Raw genomic sequence first — 20,362 nt, forward strand, 5'->3', positions numbered from 1 at the left:
GCCATGTTTACTTTGAAAGACACTCCCCTTTTCCACGAATGCAGTGACCCATATGGTATATCGCGAGTGAAAGCTCTGGAGGGCCACACAATTCCACTGGGGCGAAAACTGGGGCGCACCCCTTTCCGGCTTCCCATGAATACACCGTCTGGGTACCGCTGGAAAGGGGCGCAGGTTTTTCAATAGTTTTTTCTTCGCGCCAAACCAGCTACCTTACTTAGTAATAGCTTATAGGAGATGGGTGGGACTTCTTTGTGCTGGCTCAGTGGCTCTTGAAGTTCATTGAAGAACATGGTTGAATATGAATTTTGCGAAATAAGCTCATTCGCACGATAATTGAATGCTATAAAACATATAAAAGCATTCTCGTTAATAAGTAAGACTGTACTTTCAAAAGCTTTTAAACTGTTTTGCTATGTAATAACTTTAACTTTTTTTACATCATTTCGGTGATTGTTTTAATATCACATACGGTACTTCATCAATGTAAGAGGGATATTGTGATATGTATGAGTGTGAATAATTCCTTTTTGTTATCATAATTTATGCCAAAAATATAATTCAGTATTTCACTAAGGTTTACACTGCCACGAAAAATTAAGGAGCTGGAAAAACTCCTTGGAAAAAATTTAACATTCTCCTCTATGATTTTCATTTTGCCCTTTACTTTTCTTTAGAATAACATCATAAGATCATAAAGATATAAGATCATAACAAATGGATGATACCAGAGGTATTTATCTTTTTTTTCCTTTAAGAATACATACTGCGAACAACCAAATGATTTCATGTTTTGAAAACTGAATATTTTGAAAGTATCCAAATGGACCCCATTCGGACTGCAGACTTTCCTCTATGATTTCAAAATTTCCACACTATTGTGCCAATCTCTGTACAAAAACAAATGGTGGATGTCTACTGGCCAAGTCATGAAGGAATTTTTTTCGGATGAAAAATATTCAAATGCCTCTTCATAATAAACGTCTAGGTCCGAACGAAGGCTTTTAAAGAAAAAAAAGTTTTGACCTTTTAAGATAACGTTATACTTTATACAGTCCTTGTAACACAAACTCTACCGTCCAGGGCTGTAATTGAACCTCCCCTCCAGGAGGCTGACCGGATGTCGGGCGGCTGCTATAAGTGAGATTTAATCAGGCCATTAAGATCCCTCCCCTACAATCATTTTGGCAATTGTTCATGCAAATTCCCTCCCAATCAATCATTCAGGCGATTTTTCACACAAAAGGCCCCACACAAAACCTGTGTGTGCAATTGAAGTGCAAATACCAGCCTCTGATTGTTATTGTTTGTTAATTTTTTTTTCACCATTTCGCCCGCCCTCTCCGTTGATTTCTTGCAGAGTATACAAAAACCAAGAACAACGTGACCCAAAAATGAACTTTCCCCAAGGGCCAAAGCTAGTGCCGAAAACATAAAAGCGCTAAGAGACCTGAAAAAAATATCGAAGAAAAGATAGCGACGGGTAAATTGCTATCTCATTACACAGATAATGTTATGCATATATTATGGTGTTGAATAGTCACATAAGAATTTGATAATGGTATATTGTATTGCATCATTGATAGTTATCGATCTCTAGGATCGCCGTCGCGTTTAGATGCGATCACAATGTGAGACAGTACTTCCGGGTTTAGAAACCACCATGGTTTTTCCAATCGCAAAACTTGCATCTCTGGCGATAAAACAACTTAGCAAACCCGTGGCAAGGTACGCTAAAGAGGGCGCTAAAAGGAGCGAGTTCTTCAAGAGATATGTCTGCATGCCACCTGCCCAATGTAAGTTATGCCATGTGTTATTAGAATTTGTGGGGAGGGGGGTCTTTGCTAAAAATGTCTGACCTGGACCGGGTAAAGTCACCTTGTTCGCCAGCAGCATGTTCGCCAACATACTAGTAACAGCAACCGATAACTTTCATGATTCTTTTGATAGCACCTTGTGCGTGCGGTAATTTGATGAGGACCATTGATATAGTCAAACCTGTCAACAGCGGCCATTCAAGGGACTGGAGAAATGTGGCCACTATAGACAGGTGGTCAATATACAGAATTCCGAAAATGTTGATCAATTGACCACGAGCAATAAGTTACACATGATTTCAGTACCCACTAATCTTTCTCACCAAGTAATATTGTCTTGATCATCTCAGAATTCAACTGACCTTGCCAAAGTCAAACTCTATCGAAAAGGATTGATAATTGCCATGCGCAATGTTGGTAAATTCGCCGACAAAGACTTGCGCTCTTAACGGGTACCTTCCGCTGCCGCCAAGATGACCCTGTTGGGAACTCCAAATCCTCACAAACTACGATTTTAAACTCTGTGCAGGGTGACATACGGGCACTGTATGGTCGCAATAGGCAGTGTTTCTGTATCTATGGGACCAGAAATCGTGTGGCTGTGGCTGTGTTGGTGAGGTGGCCGCTAGAGACTGAACCCATCCTTTGAGCATGATGAAACAGTAGTAGTACTGTAGGAGTGAGTAGAATAGTCTCCTAGGAATCGAACTCCCGCCACCTTGCTAAGCAATGCTAACCCATCGCCATATCTGCTAGGCCAAAAGGTACGGCCCAGTTGGATTGGTCAGATGGTGGCACTTGAACCCAATGGTTACAATGACATGTTGTTTCTGCATGTGTACAGGGCTCAAAAATTTTGTGCACTGGTGCACCCAACAATGAAAGCAAAGTGCAGTAAATGGGAATGGTTGACATGGGTTTTTACAAATGGCCAAATGGCTTTGAGCTAAAGATTGACATTCAAGGATCGAAGATTGTTGATAACAAACAAATTGTTTCTTTGGCCACTTTCTTTTTTTAATCTTTTTTTAATCTTTTTTTAAAGATCTTCCCATGGTCTGTAGCCATGGACTTTATTCTTTATTTACAATGTTACAGAGGTTACATTCTTTGGCCACTTGTATTTCTGCAGTGTACCACTGGATGGAGGTGAAACTGAAGATGAGAATTCTCGGCCTTGGGAAGACTAAACCAGGCAGCGTTGCACCGCTCAACGAACAAATGGCCACAGAGCTGGGAGCAGAGATGCTTGGGGAATCCATCGTCTTCATGGTGGGGGTACTAACTCTCTACGCAGAGTATTGGCGGCAGTCCCGTAACACACAGATAAAGGAGGACTCACAGAATGAGAGACTAAAGGAACTGGAGGAGAAGCTGTTGGATTTACAGGTTGTTACAGAAAAGCAGGACATGCAGATTAGACACTTGTCCAGGTTGTTGGCAGGTTTCGGCCCCCCTCATCAGGTCACACAGGACAGTAATCAGACTGTCAGGCAGCCTGGCAAATAAAGTCTGCTTGTTGAAGGCTATGCTACCGATCACGAGCATTTGATTGACACAAGGCAACCTGCCCAGAGTCTGTCTATGAGTAGCTGTCCCTGGTGCTAGGGAATTAATGAAGGTCTGTGTAATCAATCATACGCAAAATGACCATGCTACTGTGAATAGTGCTACAGAGGAGACAACTGGACAAAGATTTGGTGCCCGTACATGTGCTTGCAGTTGTACAAAATGAAGAAATTAGCCACAAATACATAACATGTACATGTTGATAGTGTTTAGATGGCATCGGAGCATATGCCACAAAGTGTGAAGAAATATCAGGGGAAAACAATTGTTTATTGGAACAATGTCACAAGTCCATGGGTTATGAGTAACGGAGTATTCTGATCAACTTCACCCAATCCGGAGTTTGATTTTATGTTGTCAGGCCATAAGTCAAGACCTTTTTTATCAGTGATCAAATATGTTGTGCAAAGATGCATTGTTGTAATGTAACGGATACAGATTTCCTGCAGTGTGTACAAAATAAAATGTTGCTATGGCTCGGTCAATTTAAAAAAAGGATTATTAAAAGTAACTGCTCTGTCAAAGGTATGGAAGAATGATTCCAGAATTTCTTGTTCCAGAATTCATCAAAATTGCCTGTTATTCTGAGTAGTAACAAGTACTTACATTACACTTATTGTTGCTTTTGAATATTTTGCTTGGATTGTGTTTTATTTGTTGTCAACATAGACCTTCACACAACAAAAAACAGTTACTTAAGCTACTAGTACTATATGTTTTTGGAAATGGTCAGATGTTTCAGGTAGAACCCACTAACTTTTTACAGTGTCACTGAGAAAAGGTTGTGGACGAAAGGTTCTGGATTCTTCCTAAAACATCTAACCATTTCCAAAATCATATCCAGTTGCTTGAGTAACTGCTTTTTGGCACATTTTATTACCTGGATGTGTAACTTTCATCGACATACAGGTCTTCATAAACTCTACCGAAACACTGCAGCTGACCCTGGCCTTTTTTGTGATTAAAAAGTTGTAGAACCATTCTCCTCATTTTTATGGAAATAGAAAATTGTATTATTAGAACGTGACGTTTAAAATACTTGTGCCCTAAAGCATTTCAGTTCAGTTAAAATGTAAGCAGCATTTTTTAGAACACTTTGGTCAAAATCTAATGAAAAGGAATAATCATTCCTACCTACCAAACCCATCAGGGCAGTAATTGAAAACACAACACTTTTTCCCTAGGCCTTATTGATCTTGTCACCAGATTGCATTCAGATTTCTTCGCACATAGGCAGTCAGACTGCTGCAGCTGTTCTTTTCTGGTTTAAAACAATGGATATATTGGATGTTGAAATATCAATAAATCATTCAACTCCCTGTATAATAGTTATATACACAGAGAACACTGTATCACTCAAGGTGCCCAACCCTCTGGGGTCTTGGCAACGAAGGTATGTGCAGTATGAGTGTGTAAGCGACAGGCTGGGAATCATTATTCAGGAAGTGCAGACCTGACCTCCCCAGTGTAAAGACCCCATCTCCATGCCATAAACAGCAGAGCTTGTAAGTTATGCTAATGAATGCATATTGTACTTTCTATATGTGAAGCTAGTATTCTTGATAACGTGTATTGATAGTTGAGTATAGATTCATTGATAAGTGATAGTCAGCAAAGGGAGAGGATTTGTCTTGGCTTCACAAGAATATATTGGGTAATGCATGAGGACTATTGTCTGACATTGGATGGTGTTCAGCACCAAGGACAGGTTTGTTTCCCTGTGTGTGGATGGTGTTCAGCACCAAGGACAGGTTTGTTTACCTGTGTGTGGATGGTGTTCAGCACCAAGGACAGGTATGTTTACTTGTGTATGGATGGTGTTCAGCACCAAGGACAGGTATGTTTACCTGTGTGTGGATGGTGTTAAGCACCAGGGACAGGACTTTTCTGTATAGTGTTCAGTACCATGGCCAGGCATATTCCCTTTGTAGATTGTGTTCATCGCTAGGGACAGGCATGTTTGTGCATGGATGGTGTCCAGCACCATGGACAGGCGTTTATGCCAGTGTATAGATAGTATTCAGTACCAAGGACAGGTGTGTTTACCAGTATGTGGATAATGATCAGCACCAAGGACATGTATGATTACCCGTGTGTGGATGGTGTTTAAGGTACAATGTCCTGTCAATTCTTGCCATGGACATTGGTTGATCCGCACTTTACCTCCTGATTTTTTAAACGTTTTGCACCATTTTAGACTTTTGTAAATGGGTAAGTCAATCAAATTTGAACATTTGGATGCAAAGATAATGCAACAAGGATTTTGTTTACTTAATCAGACATGAAATGTTCAAATGGGATTCTGCCAAACAGGACTTTCACACATACAAAGAATGTAATTTTGGAAGCGAAGACCATAAATTGAAATAGTTTATGGCTATTTAAAACGTAACTCCATCATCATGAAGCCAAGATCAAAATATCAAAGAAATTTCCAGATTTCTCACAAACGTATGAAGTTTCCAAACTTTTGGTTTCCCTTTAACTCAGAGGACAGATCTATGAAATCTTTTAAGGGTGGCTTTAACATATTCTTCAAGCAGAGGTTGGGTTGCAGAGGAAGTGGTGAGGGATTTTTGTGAGGGGAGTGAGCTGGTAAATATCCTGACCAGGTAAGAACCTCGACCACTACTATCTCTGCAACCCAACCTCTGTTGGGAGAATAGCTTAAACATTGAAATAACATCAAGATATGACAGTACTCTTTCTGGTTAACAATGAAACCATTTATTTGTTACCAGGTACAGCACACGTCAGAACACACTTGTCTATTGAATGTTTCATTCCAAGTTGCAGCTCACATTCAAGTCATGCTGTTGGGATGATGAGATGTATACTGCAGGGTTACCTTCTCTAGTCATCGCATCATCCCAGCAGAATCTCAGATCTGGTACAAAATAAACATCAAGCAGTGACTGGTGCAAATATGAAATATCTACCTAACCATATTCCTTTGCATATCTAAAAATTTGGCTTTCCTTGCAACACAACCGCTCTTCAAAGAAGGCATCAGAGTCTTCAACAGCAGCATTATGGGAATTGTTAGCCCTATCTGCTCTATCTACACGTCATTACCATTTAAGAACATTTTTGCACAGCTGATAGACTTCTGTGACATGTAGTACACTGAATGGATAAAATTCATAGCAACAAACAACAAAGTCCACGACTATAGGAAATCATTTAGGAGACACACAAGCATTCAAAATTTACATGAGGAGCTACGAATAAAACGCTATTTCTCTTCTACAGTTACAAAACAAGCTATGATTCTTTCAGGTAGTGAGATGTCTATTGCTAAAGTAACTAGTACATTTATGCATGATAAAACTACAATGCTAGATGGGTACAAACTTAAGTCATGTACATTTTGGTTCATTTGATGATACAATATTAAGTTTAATTACAAAACCTTTACAGTCCTATTGTCCTAACATCAGATGGAACTAATGATGCAGTTGTCTATATTTCATCTATAACTTCCTGCAACAATCAAAGTAACAAACATTCATGCAAATAAATAAATCTTGTACAGTATTCAAAATCTTTATGATAATTTCCGAGATAGCAACATCTACTACTACTACTATAGCCTATTTTGGCAGCCATTGCCAGTTATGTTGTTTCGGCATATTTCTAATGACAAGTCTACAAAATAAAGGCCTTATATTTTTCAATGTTTATTACTTTTTTTTGTTTGTTAAAAGTTGTCACTCCAACTTACTTTCTCTCAGAGTCAAGTTTCACAAATTCATACCACATTTCAGTTTTCTACTTGACCTTTGAGTACAGTACAGGTTGGTACATACATGTATCTGTCAGTGTACTCATTGCTTGATATTGGCCTTAAAGTTTGCGTTCTTGTGGTAAGAACTAGACAGATTCTGATTCTTGCCAGCTGTTTCTAGCTGTCATGTCTCTTTCACTTATCACATGAGCATGAAAGTATATGTTCCTTTACAGCTGTACATGTTACTGCAGCTATCCTCCTCCGAATGACATCCTGCTTTGTGAAGTATAGGGGTATGGGGCAACTACTACGGCTGCCTTACTAACTTAACAACCCAGCTCCACTACTCTTGGATTGAAGACGCCACATAGATGACTTGTAGTCTGTGATGACTGCCCCACACCCCTACCTACTGCTGCAGTCCTGGTGATTCTGGATCTTCTTCTTCTATTCCTTCAGCTCATTCTCGTACTGCTTGCGGAAGCACTCTCCCACCGGGAAGAAGTCCCAGTTCCTCTCCTGATACATCTGCCACACGTAGGACTCCTGCAAAGTCACAAACATGCAATGATCACCACTCCATTATAAAATACAATTACATGTTTGTACCAAATCTTTTCACGGAAAGCTCTGTCCATGTAGATACTCTGTATGGTAATTTAAATCTAACCATGTGTCCTTAGAATGACAAGGAAAGTCAGTATCATGTTATTTATCTCTCCTTTTCTTCTGTGTCGTGATGTATCACAATGATCTCTGCAGCATAGCCTCAAGCTCATCACCGTCTTTCCCTGGCAATGAGAAATGGACGAGCCCCACTTCTGGTGCAATCATGTGACCACAGTCTAAAATGTTTTCTCTGCGGTGGAGCTTTGTGGAAATTTCCAGCCCTGTTTTTTCTATTTTTTCAACAATGACATTAGTACAGATGTTTACTTTTATATGTACCCATTTTAAAAGCATACATGACAGTTTAGTGCACTCACCTGTCCTGTATAATCCGTGGAGTCTTTTTGTATCAAGTGCATTAAGAAGAACCTACAGAGGGGAGGCATTTGCATGTTAGTTTCAACATGACGTTTTCTTTCACTTGCATTCCACAAGATGTTCCAAATTGTATATATTCCATCACCCTACATGGCAGAAAAACACACTATTTTCTGATTCAAATGTATTGGAATGGTCTATTTTTACACACGGGGTCTTTGATGGTGAGTTAAATGCAACTGATTGCAAATGTAGACTTCCTGCATTTTCAACTATTGGGTACAAGGGATACAAAATACATTGTAGAATTATCAGAAAATAAAACACATTCCGGCTATAATGTCAACATTTGACCAAGCTATTTGATAAGAATATCAAACGTGACTGATTTAGTGAAAATGTGAAGAAAAAGTTCATAAATTGTGAAGTATTATCAACTCACATATAATTTGCAAAGTTGTGCTCCTTTTCTGTGTGTATCTCGAACCCTCTAGGTAACTCGTTGAAATACTCCGCATCTATACCGCAGATGAAACATTTACTCTGCAAAGAGAAGAAGAAAATGATTGTGACAATGTTGTGTGAGCCATGATAAAAGTCACCAAAAAGCAGTTACTCAAGCAACTAGACATGATTTTGGAAATGGTCACTATACTATCCACTATATGACACTGGGTTGCTTGAGTAACTGCTTTCTGGCATATCTTATTATCTGGATGTCTAACCTTCATTGACGCATGATGGGAGGCACTGGTACTTGCCACTTTAATGTGTATAACATTGATGTTCAGTTATATATATGTACACAGAGATAAAAGTCATCACCTAGAGACTTCCCAAGACCCTCAGATATGCACCACATATACTTTCTCAGTTGTATCACATTTGAATGTCTTATCATGGAACACAAACAATTTACGAAGTCTCAATATTTATGCAAATTAGATCATGACTTGCATAACTAATGAGCCTCTAATTATGTCCTACATCACTTGAGCTACATTGTATCTACAAATGTGTATATTCCAGGATGACTTTACCAGCACGTATCATTGCATAAGTGCCCCACCTCTAATGTCTCCTCCACTGAGTTGGCCTGGTCTCTCAGCTCACCAAAGGCATCAATGATGAAGCCCTGAACGATGGCCAGCAGGATGATGACAATCAGGAAGAAGAAGGTGAAGTCAAAGATCATACGGTAGTACTCGTACTCATCCCCGTCTGGCTCCACCAACTCGTCACCTAAAGAGTTCATACAACATAACACATAATCAGTTGTGAGCAAAATTCTTTGTGCATAGCCAAGTGGTTTATTTAACCGATGTTTCTGTGACCAGCCTGTTGAGTCTGTCACCTTCCTAGGGGTAACTGTGACTGGTTTACATAAATGCACTGCAGCATACTAGTAGGTGTCGCTGCTTACAGATGTGGTCAACTTTTTAAATCAAGTGTTAAACACTGGTGTTTACAAAGCGGTCTCAAATGTAAAGGAGTGTCTTACAAAATGTATGATCCTTGTACATGAATGTTGAAAAGCAACAATAATAAAAGGGCAACTCTTGCGGTCTGAAACATGACCCTGAGTCTAAATTTCCCCTTTATCACAGTTTATGACTGGAGCTGATTTCCTGAATCAACACCTATAGATCGATTTCACAAAAGTTTCCAAAATTGAGATTCATCATATCTTCCATTGGCTTGGGTCTTCTGAATAGGCATTTCTGGCATACATGCATCAAAAGTAACACTTTCATAGTGTTCTATAGATGCAGCATTACACCTGGGAATGTATTACAGACTGTTTGTACCATCTTAACAAGGAGGTTATATATTAAGCATACGTACCTATGCCACCACCGGCTCGGACACCCACATACATGTGGAACATGAAGCACTGTGGACAGAGATACATCACTTTGTTAAGACAGAGTGAGACAATATAAGATAAAATAACAATAACACAATCGACAAAGAAAGGTTTACAAGCATGTCATTCTAATGGAAAATGTTTGCATTACCGTCCACATGCTTTCACACTTCAGGTCTGGCTCGTCCTCCTCTCCCTTGTCGTAGAACTTGCGGAAGAAGTTGAAGGCCAGCACGGTGTACAGGTAACACACGATGGCCATCATGCCACAGGTCAGCAACAGCTGGACATAGCAGGACAGACAAGAATGTCAAGTGGTGGACAGTGGTCTACATGACAGAATCTAGTAATCTCTAGTCAGATGTACACTTGTATACAGCAATACTTGAACTTGATGAAGTAATGCTAATAGCATCTACAGTTTGTATGTGTCTGCGTATTGATTGCACACAGCACACTTGCTATTGGACTTGAAATTAGTTTAAGATAGGTGCACAATATTCAAATTTCCTCAAACTACAAATTTGAACCACACAAGTGCCAAAGGAGGATTTTGCTCAGAAACTCATGTCATTGACACAACTGTAAATAATTGAACACATTTGAACAACATTCTCTGGACCACCAGACAGGTGTCATGGAGTTCGACAGCTTGGGGGTGTTCACTTTCGCGGGGCAGCCCAAATATATGCTGTGAAACATTTTCAGATATTGCCAATTGCATATGAAATACTGTACCGAAAATATGGCTTACAATGTATTTCTTATCCTCCGGGTTTGACGAATCTTTTCAAACGAGTCCTATTATTCACAAATGAGCATGATGACCAATGAAGTTTGTGAGCAAGATATGAAGACAGCAGTTTGTGTGGTTCAAACTTGTTCATGGGATTAGAATCTTCAAAGGACTACAGCCCCTGTATAGTGTACTTGGTTGTCATGATGATGGCTTTTGAAGACTACTAATCTGAAGTCCATACCTGCTTGCCGTTGTGGGTGATAGCCTGCAGGATAACCCGGAGAGTCTTGTAGCCCATGATGACATCCACCAGGTGAGCAGCGAAGAAGAAGTAGTTGACGTGGCCCAGGCTGGAGAAGAGCAGGAAGCCCAGCTGGTACAGGAAGTCCTGGTCAGTCAGTGTCACACCCATCTTCCACAGCTGGTACCTCCAGTCCACATTTCTCAACCTGGACAATCAGATAAACAACATGTACATGAGTCAGTCCTTGTACAGGAAGTCCTGGTCAGTCAGTGTCACACCCATCTTCCACAGCTGGTACCTCCAGTCCAAATTTCTCAACCTGGACAATCAGATAAACAACATGTACATGAGTCAGTCCTTGTACAGGAAGTCCTGGTCAGTCAGTGTAACACCCATCTTCCACAGCTGGTACCTCCAGTCCACATTTCTCAACCTGGACAATCAGATAAACAACATGTACATGAGTCAGTCCTTGTACAGGAAGTCCTGGTCAGTCAGTGTCACACCCATCTTCCACAGCTGGTACCTCCAGTCCACATTTCTCAACCTGGACAATCAGATAAACAACATGTACATGAGTCAGTCCTTGTACAGGAAGTCCTGGTCAGTCAGTGTCACACCCATCTTCCACAGCTGGTACCTCCAGTCCACATTTCTCAACCTGGACAGTCAGATACATGAGCAATAAGTTACACATGACTTCAGTACCCACAGATCTTTCTCACAAAGTAACATTGTCTCGATTGTCAAAAATTCTACTGACCCTGCTAAAGTTAAATCTACTGAAAACGATTGATGTTGCTATGCGGTAAATTCGGCAGTGTTTTGGTACCTACGGGACCAGAAATCATGAGGCCATTGCCGCGCTGGACAGGTGGCTGCCACAGACTATTTTGTAATGCTTTATAGGTCAATGGAAAAATCCAATGGACTGATGTAAAGCGACCGCAATGACCAGGTTGCCGATCTGCAAGTGACCGCTAATACAGGTTTGACTGTATACGATATATTGCTATGACTCAGTCCTTGTACATCTTTCAGATAAGTTGATGTAACATTGCTAAAAGAATTCAATTGTTATCATTCTAATAAATTAAATCTAATCTTTGTTATTTCATGTTTTGTAAGGAAACTTACAAAGCGAAGACAGATGATGGGTTTTCCGTAGTTTCCCCGCTTGTTTCTTCCATGCCAAGCAGTGCTGTCATCCTTTCAAAGTCATGGGTCTCTGAGTACTTCTCTCTGGTCTGATGAGGGAAAGGAAAAAATAATGTTTCTTCAACAAAGCACCAAGATGTATTTCAACGAAAGGGAGGACTGGGTGTTATGAAACCACATTGAACTCTTAGAGTAGATATTTAGAGAGGTACTTACATGTACACAGTAGAATACTTACTTTGAAACCATATTCCTTCTCTTGACAGAACATGTCACTCTTACCTAATGTATAAGATACACTAAAGAACACTCACCCTTCTCTTGACAAACTTGTCAAAGTAGAAGTTGGGGAACGACCTGCAGAAACAACAATCAAGGGTCTACATTCTCCAAAAAGAAAAGCATGAAGATCATAATTCCTTATCTGAGAATATAAGACTGTTCAACAATAACAACTTCTTAAACATATGCAGAGTACTCTTTATTCACAATCATGACATCTGACAGAATTGCCCTCAACTATCATTAGAAGACATACATTTCTTTCTAACCTGGCTACAGATCCTAAGTGCTAGTGGTGCCTGCTATCATATAGGATAGTGTGACTGACAACCCTTAAAATTTCATTCTCCAACAAACTGTGGAAAAAAAGGGGATGATCCAAATTATGACACTCATGTATTACTTGACGGTCTCCAAAACTAGTCATTCAGGAGTTGATTTCATTACATCTAACCCTACCTAACTTATTATTCCCATCTTCATACTTACGATGTTGGTAAGACTAGTCTGTCCCATTGTCCCTTGAAGTCATCCTCGGAGGGCTGCTCCACAATCCACTTGCCTTCAAACTCCAGGTCACGGGCAACTTCCTTCTCTCTCTTGAAGATCACAAGAGGAATCTGACAGGAGAGTCAAACGTACCATTAGATCTAGTGTACATAATTTATACATAACGCTGCAGAGTCCAGAGGATGTAATGTTAGATGGCACAATATTTCCCTCTCTCTCTCTCATAATGTCATTTCCAATTTTGGTCAAGACATCTGAAAGATATTTTCAGAATGAAATTTAGACAATTAGCAATTCCTTCCCCCCAAAAAAGACCTTTCAAAGACATTATACAACCTAAAAAGGACATTCTAACTTAGACAGTGTCGTGAAAAGGCCCAGAATAAAACAGGAAATTTTCCAAAACTTTCCAACCCCCTATTGGTGGATGATGCAAATAAGTTCTTCACCTACATATATTTTATCTATTGAATCTTCTATCCAAATAACGTATGTCCCAAGTATTAAAGTTCTGTCCTGGCACAGAAGGATACTACAGTATTTTGTCCATAAATCATGCAAATGAGCACTAGTTTGCATACCATATTCAAAACGTTTGATTTGCAAAACATGTACCCAGCCATTCAAAGAGACAGGTTTCAAATTGTCCCTTCTGATGTGATTTAGCCACTCCTACATACTGCAGAGACAAAATTACCTTGAGGTGGTAATAGGAGATGACGATGGAGATAGCGACCATGGTGTGTATGATACTCAGCAGTTGTAACACAGGTTCCAGGAACTCTAACCCTTCCTCTATGATGACTGACTCAAGGTCTTCATCCTCCTCATCTCCGTTCTCAAAGTCCCCGTTATCGTCACCATCGCCGTTCTCATCGCCATTCTCATCATCAAGGCTGGAGATCTGGATGGGATGTAAACAAAGTCACATTTATGATATTGTACATCAAACCTTTTTCTGCATATGTCAGAAATAACAGAACTGGATGTCTTCAAACGTACAATGTCTACAACTACTGCCTGTGGGTACCAGTACTAGGAAGGTTTACAAACTATAATGACTAATTAATTCTATTTAGTGCTTCACCATTTTCAGTAAGCTACTGAACAGTACTTTGTAGGAGCTGCTATACGAATACAGGTCGTTTCGTTACATGGTCTTTTCGTTACACGTCATTTCGTTACATCATGAAGTCATTTCGTTACATTATGAAGTCATTTCATTACATCATGAAGTCATTTCGTTACAGATTAAATTCAGGTCGTTATAGTACCTCTTACAATTACTTTGCGTCGTAACAAAAAGCCGGGACTCAAAATTCAATTCTTTTTCTTTCTTACGGCATGTATTGAACGCCGCTAAGCGATGGAGGCGTTGACGGGCCACGCTGCATGTCGGCCCGTCGGGTCCACTGCCGGGTGCGCCCGCTCGATGTACATGTATTAATAAATGTCGGCTGACTGTTCGATCAAATCAATATACACAGGCTGCTAGGAAAATACGTGACATAATCTACTTCGTTTTTGTGGAAATATCCTGCTTTCTGGTATGCATTTTTTTTTTTTTAATTAAGAAAAGATTTCATAACACGCAAACAAAACAAATCGAAATCCAGTGTGGATACTTGAACGGTCATCTGACCAAGTAGCGATTACACATTATATCTGTTGAACCTACCTGCGTTATGTAGTAGCTTGAGCATCTATCATATATGCTGTGATGTGTACAATAAATCACGATTAAATGCTTTTAGTATCGGTGATATACGGTGTGCGCAGTAAAGAACCTATTGTTGTTAGATCGGCGGGCACGCACTTTCGTGGGCTTCTGACGGTCCGTTCGGCGCCGACAACTTGCCAAAAAAGCGATATTCAATACCCCTTCAAATTAAATATTTCAGGCTGATATCTCTCCATAGCAATTTTCTTAGTAAAAACTACCCATGTGTCGTTTAAACAGAGAAAATATAATGTTTCCGTACATATCCTCACAACACACGCGAATATATTCTTATGCCGACAACTGATGCTAGACCGTCATGCATTTCATGACTCGAGGGTTCACTGTCCTCCTTCCCACCATGTACGTAGTACTGTAATAGTAATTACAGGACAAAGGTTGGTGGGTAACCCAAATGGAACAATAATCTTGTTGTGTATTTCTGACTGAATATAAATATGAAAGATTCAATGCAAAGCCGGGTTAAGATACATTATAGCAACAGAAGCTCTTCTACTTCTACACCATAGTACATGGAAAGCTGAAGTGATGTGTAAAATAAATCACGATTAAATGCTTTTAGTATCGTTGATATACAGCGCAGTAAAGAACCTATTGTTGTTAGACGGGCGACATACGTAATATGGCAATTTTGACACTTTCATCTGCTTCTGGTCCGTTCGGCGCCGACAACTTGCCAAAAAAGCGATATCCAATACCCCTTCAAAGTGAATATTTCAGGCTGATATCTCTCCATAGCAATTTTCCTTACTAAACACTACCCATGTGCCAGGTTAAACGGAGAAAATATCATGTTTCTGTACATTTCCTACAACGCACACAAATGTTTTCCTTTGTCGACAACTGATGCTAGACCGTCATGCATTGCATGACTCGAGGGTTCACTGTCCTCCTGAGTTTGAGCCGCTAAAATTCCCCGACTTACCTTTCCCGAATTCGCATTTCCCCGGTAAAAACTTTCTTGAAGATATAGAAACATTGAACAGTGTAAGTAGAGAGATATGAGAAACAGGGACGTGTTAGGGATGAATGATATGTGTCTATTGGTATCACGGAACGGAACAAAACCGCACGATAAAAAACAAACATGTAACCAAAACCAAACGTAAAATTGTGTGTCCAGTCACGTCTCTAATGTCAACCAAGAAAGATCAACCTGAAAAAGATAACAGGAAAACACTTATAGCGTTTAACATGCGACCAAGATAGGATAATAATCAAGCGTAACGAAATGACCTTGCCATGTGTAACGAAATGACTAGTCGTGATCTAACGAATCGACTGTAACGAAAAGGCGATGTAACGAAACGACTGTAACGAAAAGGCGATGTAACGAAACGACCGGTTACCTGCTATACTCATAATAATGACTACAACTTCCTACTATGTGTGGGTACTGGTACTAGGTACTGGTATGAATATAGGCTGGAAAAATCAGTGCATCAGACTTTGGAACAATTAGAAAGTGAATCTATTTGGTGCAAAGGTTGGTTGCTCTTTGAATATCAGTAGCTATGTGGAAAGAAAAAGAACTGAGTGTGATAGAATGCAACATGTGTTGTATGTTTTGTTGCAACTTCTTTCCACACAGTTGCTTGTGCATATGCATTGTAAATTGCTACTTTCTTCCATTATACAATTTGAACATAATTTGTAGCACTCATGCACAGAGAACTGTACTGATATTTTGCTCTTCAAAATATGATATAGGACCACACATACTACACTCAGGTCCAGGTTCAGGTCTGGATCTGATCCTCCTGGACCAGACCTGGACTTTGAATTTCTGTACCCATGTCTACTTGCTAGGTCTAATTCAGGTCGAGTTGCTCACCTTATAGAAGAGCAGGATGAAGTTGACACAGAAGGTGACCATGAGAGCCAAGTGTTTCATGTTGTAGAAGTTACGAGCGAACACACTCATGATCTGCTCCACCAGCACAGACAACTTGTTCTCCGGAGGCTTCTCCTCCTCCTCCACCTTCTTCCTGCGCTTCTTCTTGGGCTGCTCCTCCTCAGATGTTTCTTCAAACACCTCGTCTTCAATCGCCTCTCTGTCATAGATCAGATGATAAATTTAGTTAAAATCTTGGACATAGAACTAGACTTTTTTGTTAGAGGGATTAAAGAAGCCATCTACATCAGAGCTTTACAACCATCCCTGAATAGAGACGGTGGGCGCCATAGACTTCCTGCAACTTATGATCCACTGCTCACTGAGTCAGTACCAGACATTCAGTACCATGGGCAGGCCCACTGAGACAAATTTTCCTCAGTACACCGGACATTCAGTACCGTGGAAAGGACCATGGAGACAAACAGTCCTCAATATACCAGACATTCAGTTCCATGGGCAGGCCCACTGAGACAAATTTTCCTCAGTACACCGGACATTCAGTACCGTGGAAAGGACCATGGAGACAAACAGTCCTCAATATACCAGGCATTCAGTACCATGGGCAGGCCCACTGAGACAAACTTTCCTCAGTACACCGGACATTCAGTACCGTAGACAGGCCAATTGACACAAACAGTCCTCAGTACACCAGACATTCAGCACCATGGACTTCATCATTTTCAGTAAGCCACAGAACAGTACTTTGTAGGTACTATTAATTATTCTCAAAATAATGATTATTGTAACTATGACAGTTTTCCTACTACATTGTATATGTGATACCTACAACAGACTTCAGAGAATAGAATGAAACTTACTCCTCAGCATCGCCTTCAGCTGCTTCTGCTCCCTTATCTGCAGGAGTCTGAAAAGTCAACAGATCAGAATGTCATTTCTAACAACAAAGCAAACTGCTACACTGACACTGGGCCATTGGATCCTACCATGTAATGAAACATTTTCTTCTTAGAAAAGATGACAAATTTCTTACTGTTTGTAAGCCAATTCCCTTATTGACTCCCAAGTGCCATTACATGGTTAAATTGAAACTGTGAATGATCACAAACCACATCTATGGGTTGCACACAAGAATGATATATCATTACATATCATTACATTAATGCAGATTTAAGTTAAATGGTGAGTGATAAGAAACGCATGTCCATACGCAGTGGTGTAAAAGCAGGGCCTTGCCATGACAGCATGTTTGTATCCAGACAAAAATGAAATATCAAAGAATGTACAGGAAAGAGCTTTTCAGCATCTCTGATGCAGGACTGAATGGGATGGAGGAAGCTAACATATTTCACCCAACAATACCCCACGACCAAGGGCTACCGGGTGAAGGGACCAAGGTACAAGATACAACTTGTCAGAAGGTAAAAATGAAATATCTGTGGCTCTAAAAGCCTTCCTCTGCCTTACCTCTTTCTCAGCTGTTTCCTCTTCTTCCGTCTCCTCTTCATGCTCTTCATCCTCGTCATCTGTTTCAGCCGCCTGTGCAGCCTTGGCAATGTGAACCATCTTCATCTTCATCTCCCCCTCCTCGTCTCCTCGGATGATCTCCATACCGAACACCGAGGCTATTCTGTGGAACATCGTGAGTAGAGCAGGGTCACTAACATACCACATCGAGCAAGATTTCCAACAATATGAACAGCCAAATATCAATCACTCAAGCAACTGGATATGATTTTCATACCCGTCACTGATGTTTCAGGTAGAATCCACTACCTTCTGCCAATGAGACAGAGTAGCTGCTCACCATTTCCAAAATCATATCCAGTGCTTGAATAATTGCTATTTAGCGTATCTTATGATGACGACGATGCATCGTATTACCTAGATGACTAAACTTCATCCACATAAATATGAATAGCATTTTGTAGCAGAATGTGGTTTACAAAGCAAAGAGAGAACTGAACTTGAAAGACTGGTAGTATGTTTCCCTACATCATCCACCTAAGTAATACAAATTAAAATTCCTAATGAATTTGGACAAACCTCTGCTTGTAAACATATCTGTTCCTACATTTTGACCATCAGAAAGAAGCAAGTCTTTGCAGAATAAAATTCTTGAGTGGGTGTATACATTGTATGTGTACAATGTCTTCATTCCTGATACATCCATTAAACAACTGTTACAGCTTCTTCATCATATGATTATCATATATGTACATCCATTCAACAACAACAAGACAGTCATATTCAGTGTGACCCGCAAAGACCAGACCTTGTGTTTCGTTCTTGTTCCTTGAGGTAGTCGGGGATCTCTCGATATATGGTTCTGGATGCCACTGGTTTTTCACCAGTGTCTGCCGCTTCTTCCTCTTCTTTCTTCTCAGGGAATATCTTCTTTCTTAACGACCGCATGATCACATTGTTGAACACAATTTGGAACACGAGCAGGAAGGCAAACCTGAAACACAGAATCATGAAGTACTTATTCATTATTTTATTCTTATATGACAATAAAAATGACAATAACATACAGCATTGTTGAACTTCAGAACCTTCAAACTGTAAACTACTTGTCTGTACTTCTAATTATTCCCAACAAGAATAGACAAAGTCTAGAATACTTCTATCCACAGTAGATATATATATTGTACTAAGTTCTGCTCTAAGTGGTGAGGTTACTGGAATTCTTTTTTACCCCTAGGATTGACTTAATAAAACTTAAGGTACTCTAATGTTCAATTGGGGAGTTATTATTCAGGCCAGTCTTGCCCTACACATCTTATCATAAGTTGATATAGGCAATACATATGCATCATGGCCTACAATGCACTGATATTTGATTGTTTTGATACTGAAGATGGTCTTGCTTAAAACATTCTTTTGTAGTATTTTCATTGCTACTGTAAAGTTGTAAATACCATTCTTTGTAAACAGTAAGTGGACACTATATATAGCCGAAAACAGGTAAGGTTTGAATCTTTCTACATATTATGAAATACACGTGTACCGTCAATGCACTAACATTACAAGGCACATTACTATAGTCATGACAAAAAATCTTCTTTTGTAGAAAAAAATGAGAGAAACAAAAAAAACTCACTTGATAGCTGAGAGTCCAAACAGCAGACATCCAGTGATGAATGAAAGCAGGAAGAAAAAGGAACCTTTGGTCATCTCGACTGGGGACATGGTTGCTGCCTTCAGTACGTTCTTCTTGATGGTTCCTGGCATGAAGAAGTCCATGAGACTGCCCAGCATCTTCTTCATCTCACCGATGGGTTTGTTGGGAGAAAGGCTAGACAGGAATGATGGGGAGAAGTTTGCTTACAGTACTGTCTATGACTAGCCTGGATACCATCTGGGTAGTAGTTTGCACTTCTGCTACCCATCTGGGGAACTGTCTATTCAAATGTTTTGGTGGTGACGTCAGTTAATGAGTGAAGTAAGGGATGGGTTCTAGAGCTCTCATTCGAACAGGCGTTCCATGAATACAGCTATCAATTATCTCAAGATTCTTGGGTAGCAGAAGAAAACATAGGAGCAAACTACTACCCAGATGAGACCAATCAGCACCCTCATCCAAAATTTGGATGACAATCGAATATTCCAGACATTAGAGGTGTCCAATTTCCAAGACGTAATGGCTGAGAAATGATTGTAAATAGTGTAAAATAAATGTTGGAGTGAACTAGTATCCAAACGGTACCCAGACTAGTCCATAATATAACATAGGGATTGCTGCTTAATACTACTGTTACTATTGGAAAAAGGGGCCCTGCTGGGAGTTAATGCATTTTTCTATCACTTTCTGGTGCAGCACCTATGTGGCCCTCTGGGATACCCTGTGACTACTGGGCTAT

At 40.0% G+C, this 20,362-nt stretch overlaps 2 protein-coding genes across 2 annotated transcripts in view; one reads left to right on the plus strand and one right to left on the minus strand.

Moving 5' to 3' along the window:
- The first annotated feature begins 1,608 nt into the window (after positions 1–1,608).
- Positions 1,609–4,016, plus strand: LOC118419183 (optic atrophy 3 protein homolog). The gene is made up of 2 exons (XM_035825518.1): positions 1,609–1,796; positions 2,950–4,016. Exons 1-2 carry the CDS (start codon positions 1,619–1,621, stop codon positions 3,324–3,326), a joined length of 555 nt encoding a protein of 184 aa, XP_035681411.1. The 5' UTR covers positions 1,609–1,618; the 3' UTR covers positions 3,327–4,016.
- A 2,071-nt stretch (positions 4,017–6,087) lies between these two features.
- The window catches only part of LOC118419221 (ryanodine receptor 3-like), a 129,206-nt gene continuing 114,931 nt past the window's right edge, over positions 6,088–20,362 (minus strand). Inside the window, exons 117-132 of the mRNA XM_035825574.1 lie at positions 19,603–19,797; positions 18,775–18,960; positions 17,967–18,129; positions 17,360–17,406; positions 16,479–16,698; positions 13,601–13,807; positions 12,883–13,013; positions 12,426–12,468; positions 12,091–12,200; positions 10,951–11,158; positions 10,122–10,253; positions 9,949–9,997; positions 9,173–9,345; positions 8,546–8,646; positions 8,103–8,154; positions 6,088–7,662 (exon numbers count right to left, since the gene is read on the minus strand). Of these exons, the coding sequence (XP_035681467.1) occupies positions 7,564–7,662; positions 8,103–8,154; positions 8,546–8,646; positions 9,173–9,345; positions 9,949–9,997; positions 10,122–10,253; positions 10,951–11,158; positions 12,091–12,200; positions 12,426–12,468; positions 12,883–13,013; positions 13,601–13,807; positions 16,479–16,698; positions 17,360–17,406; positions 17,967–18,129; positions 18,775–18,960; positions 19,603–19,797 (2,116 nt within the window). The 3' untranslated portion in view covers positions 6,088–7,563. The remainder of the gene's footprint in view (positions 7,663–8,102; positions 8,155–8,545; positions 8,647–9,172; positions 9,346–9,948; positions 9,998–10,121; positions 10,254–10,950; positions 11,159–12,090; positions 12,201–12,425; positions 12,469–12,882; positions 13,014–13,600; positions 13,808–16,478; positions 16,699–17,359; positions 17,407–17,966; positions 18,130–18,774; positions 18,961–19,602; positions 19,798–20,362) is intronic.

This window comes from Branchiostoma floridae, chromosome 1 (genome assembly GCF_000003815.2).
Source record: "Branchiostoma floridae strain S238N-H82 chromosome 1, Bfl_VNyyK, whole genome shotgun sequence".
In the NCBI taxonomy this organism is placed as follows: Eukaryota; Metazoa; Chordata; class Leptocardii; order Amphioxiformes; family Branchiostomatidae; genus Branchiostoma; species Branchiostoma floridae.

Excerpts from the sequence above, each read along its gene's own strand:
- LOC118419183 (XM_035825518.1), top strand. The coding sequence starts at position 1,619 with ATGCGATCACAATGTGAGACAGTACTTCCGGGTTTAGAAACCACCATG. Across the intron at positions 1,797-2,949 it reads CTGCATGCCACCTGCCCAAT|TGTACCACTGGATGGAGGTG; the intron begins GTAAGTTATGCC and ends GTATTTCTGCAG.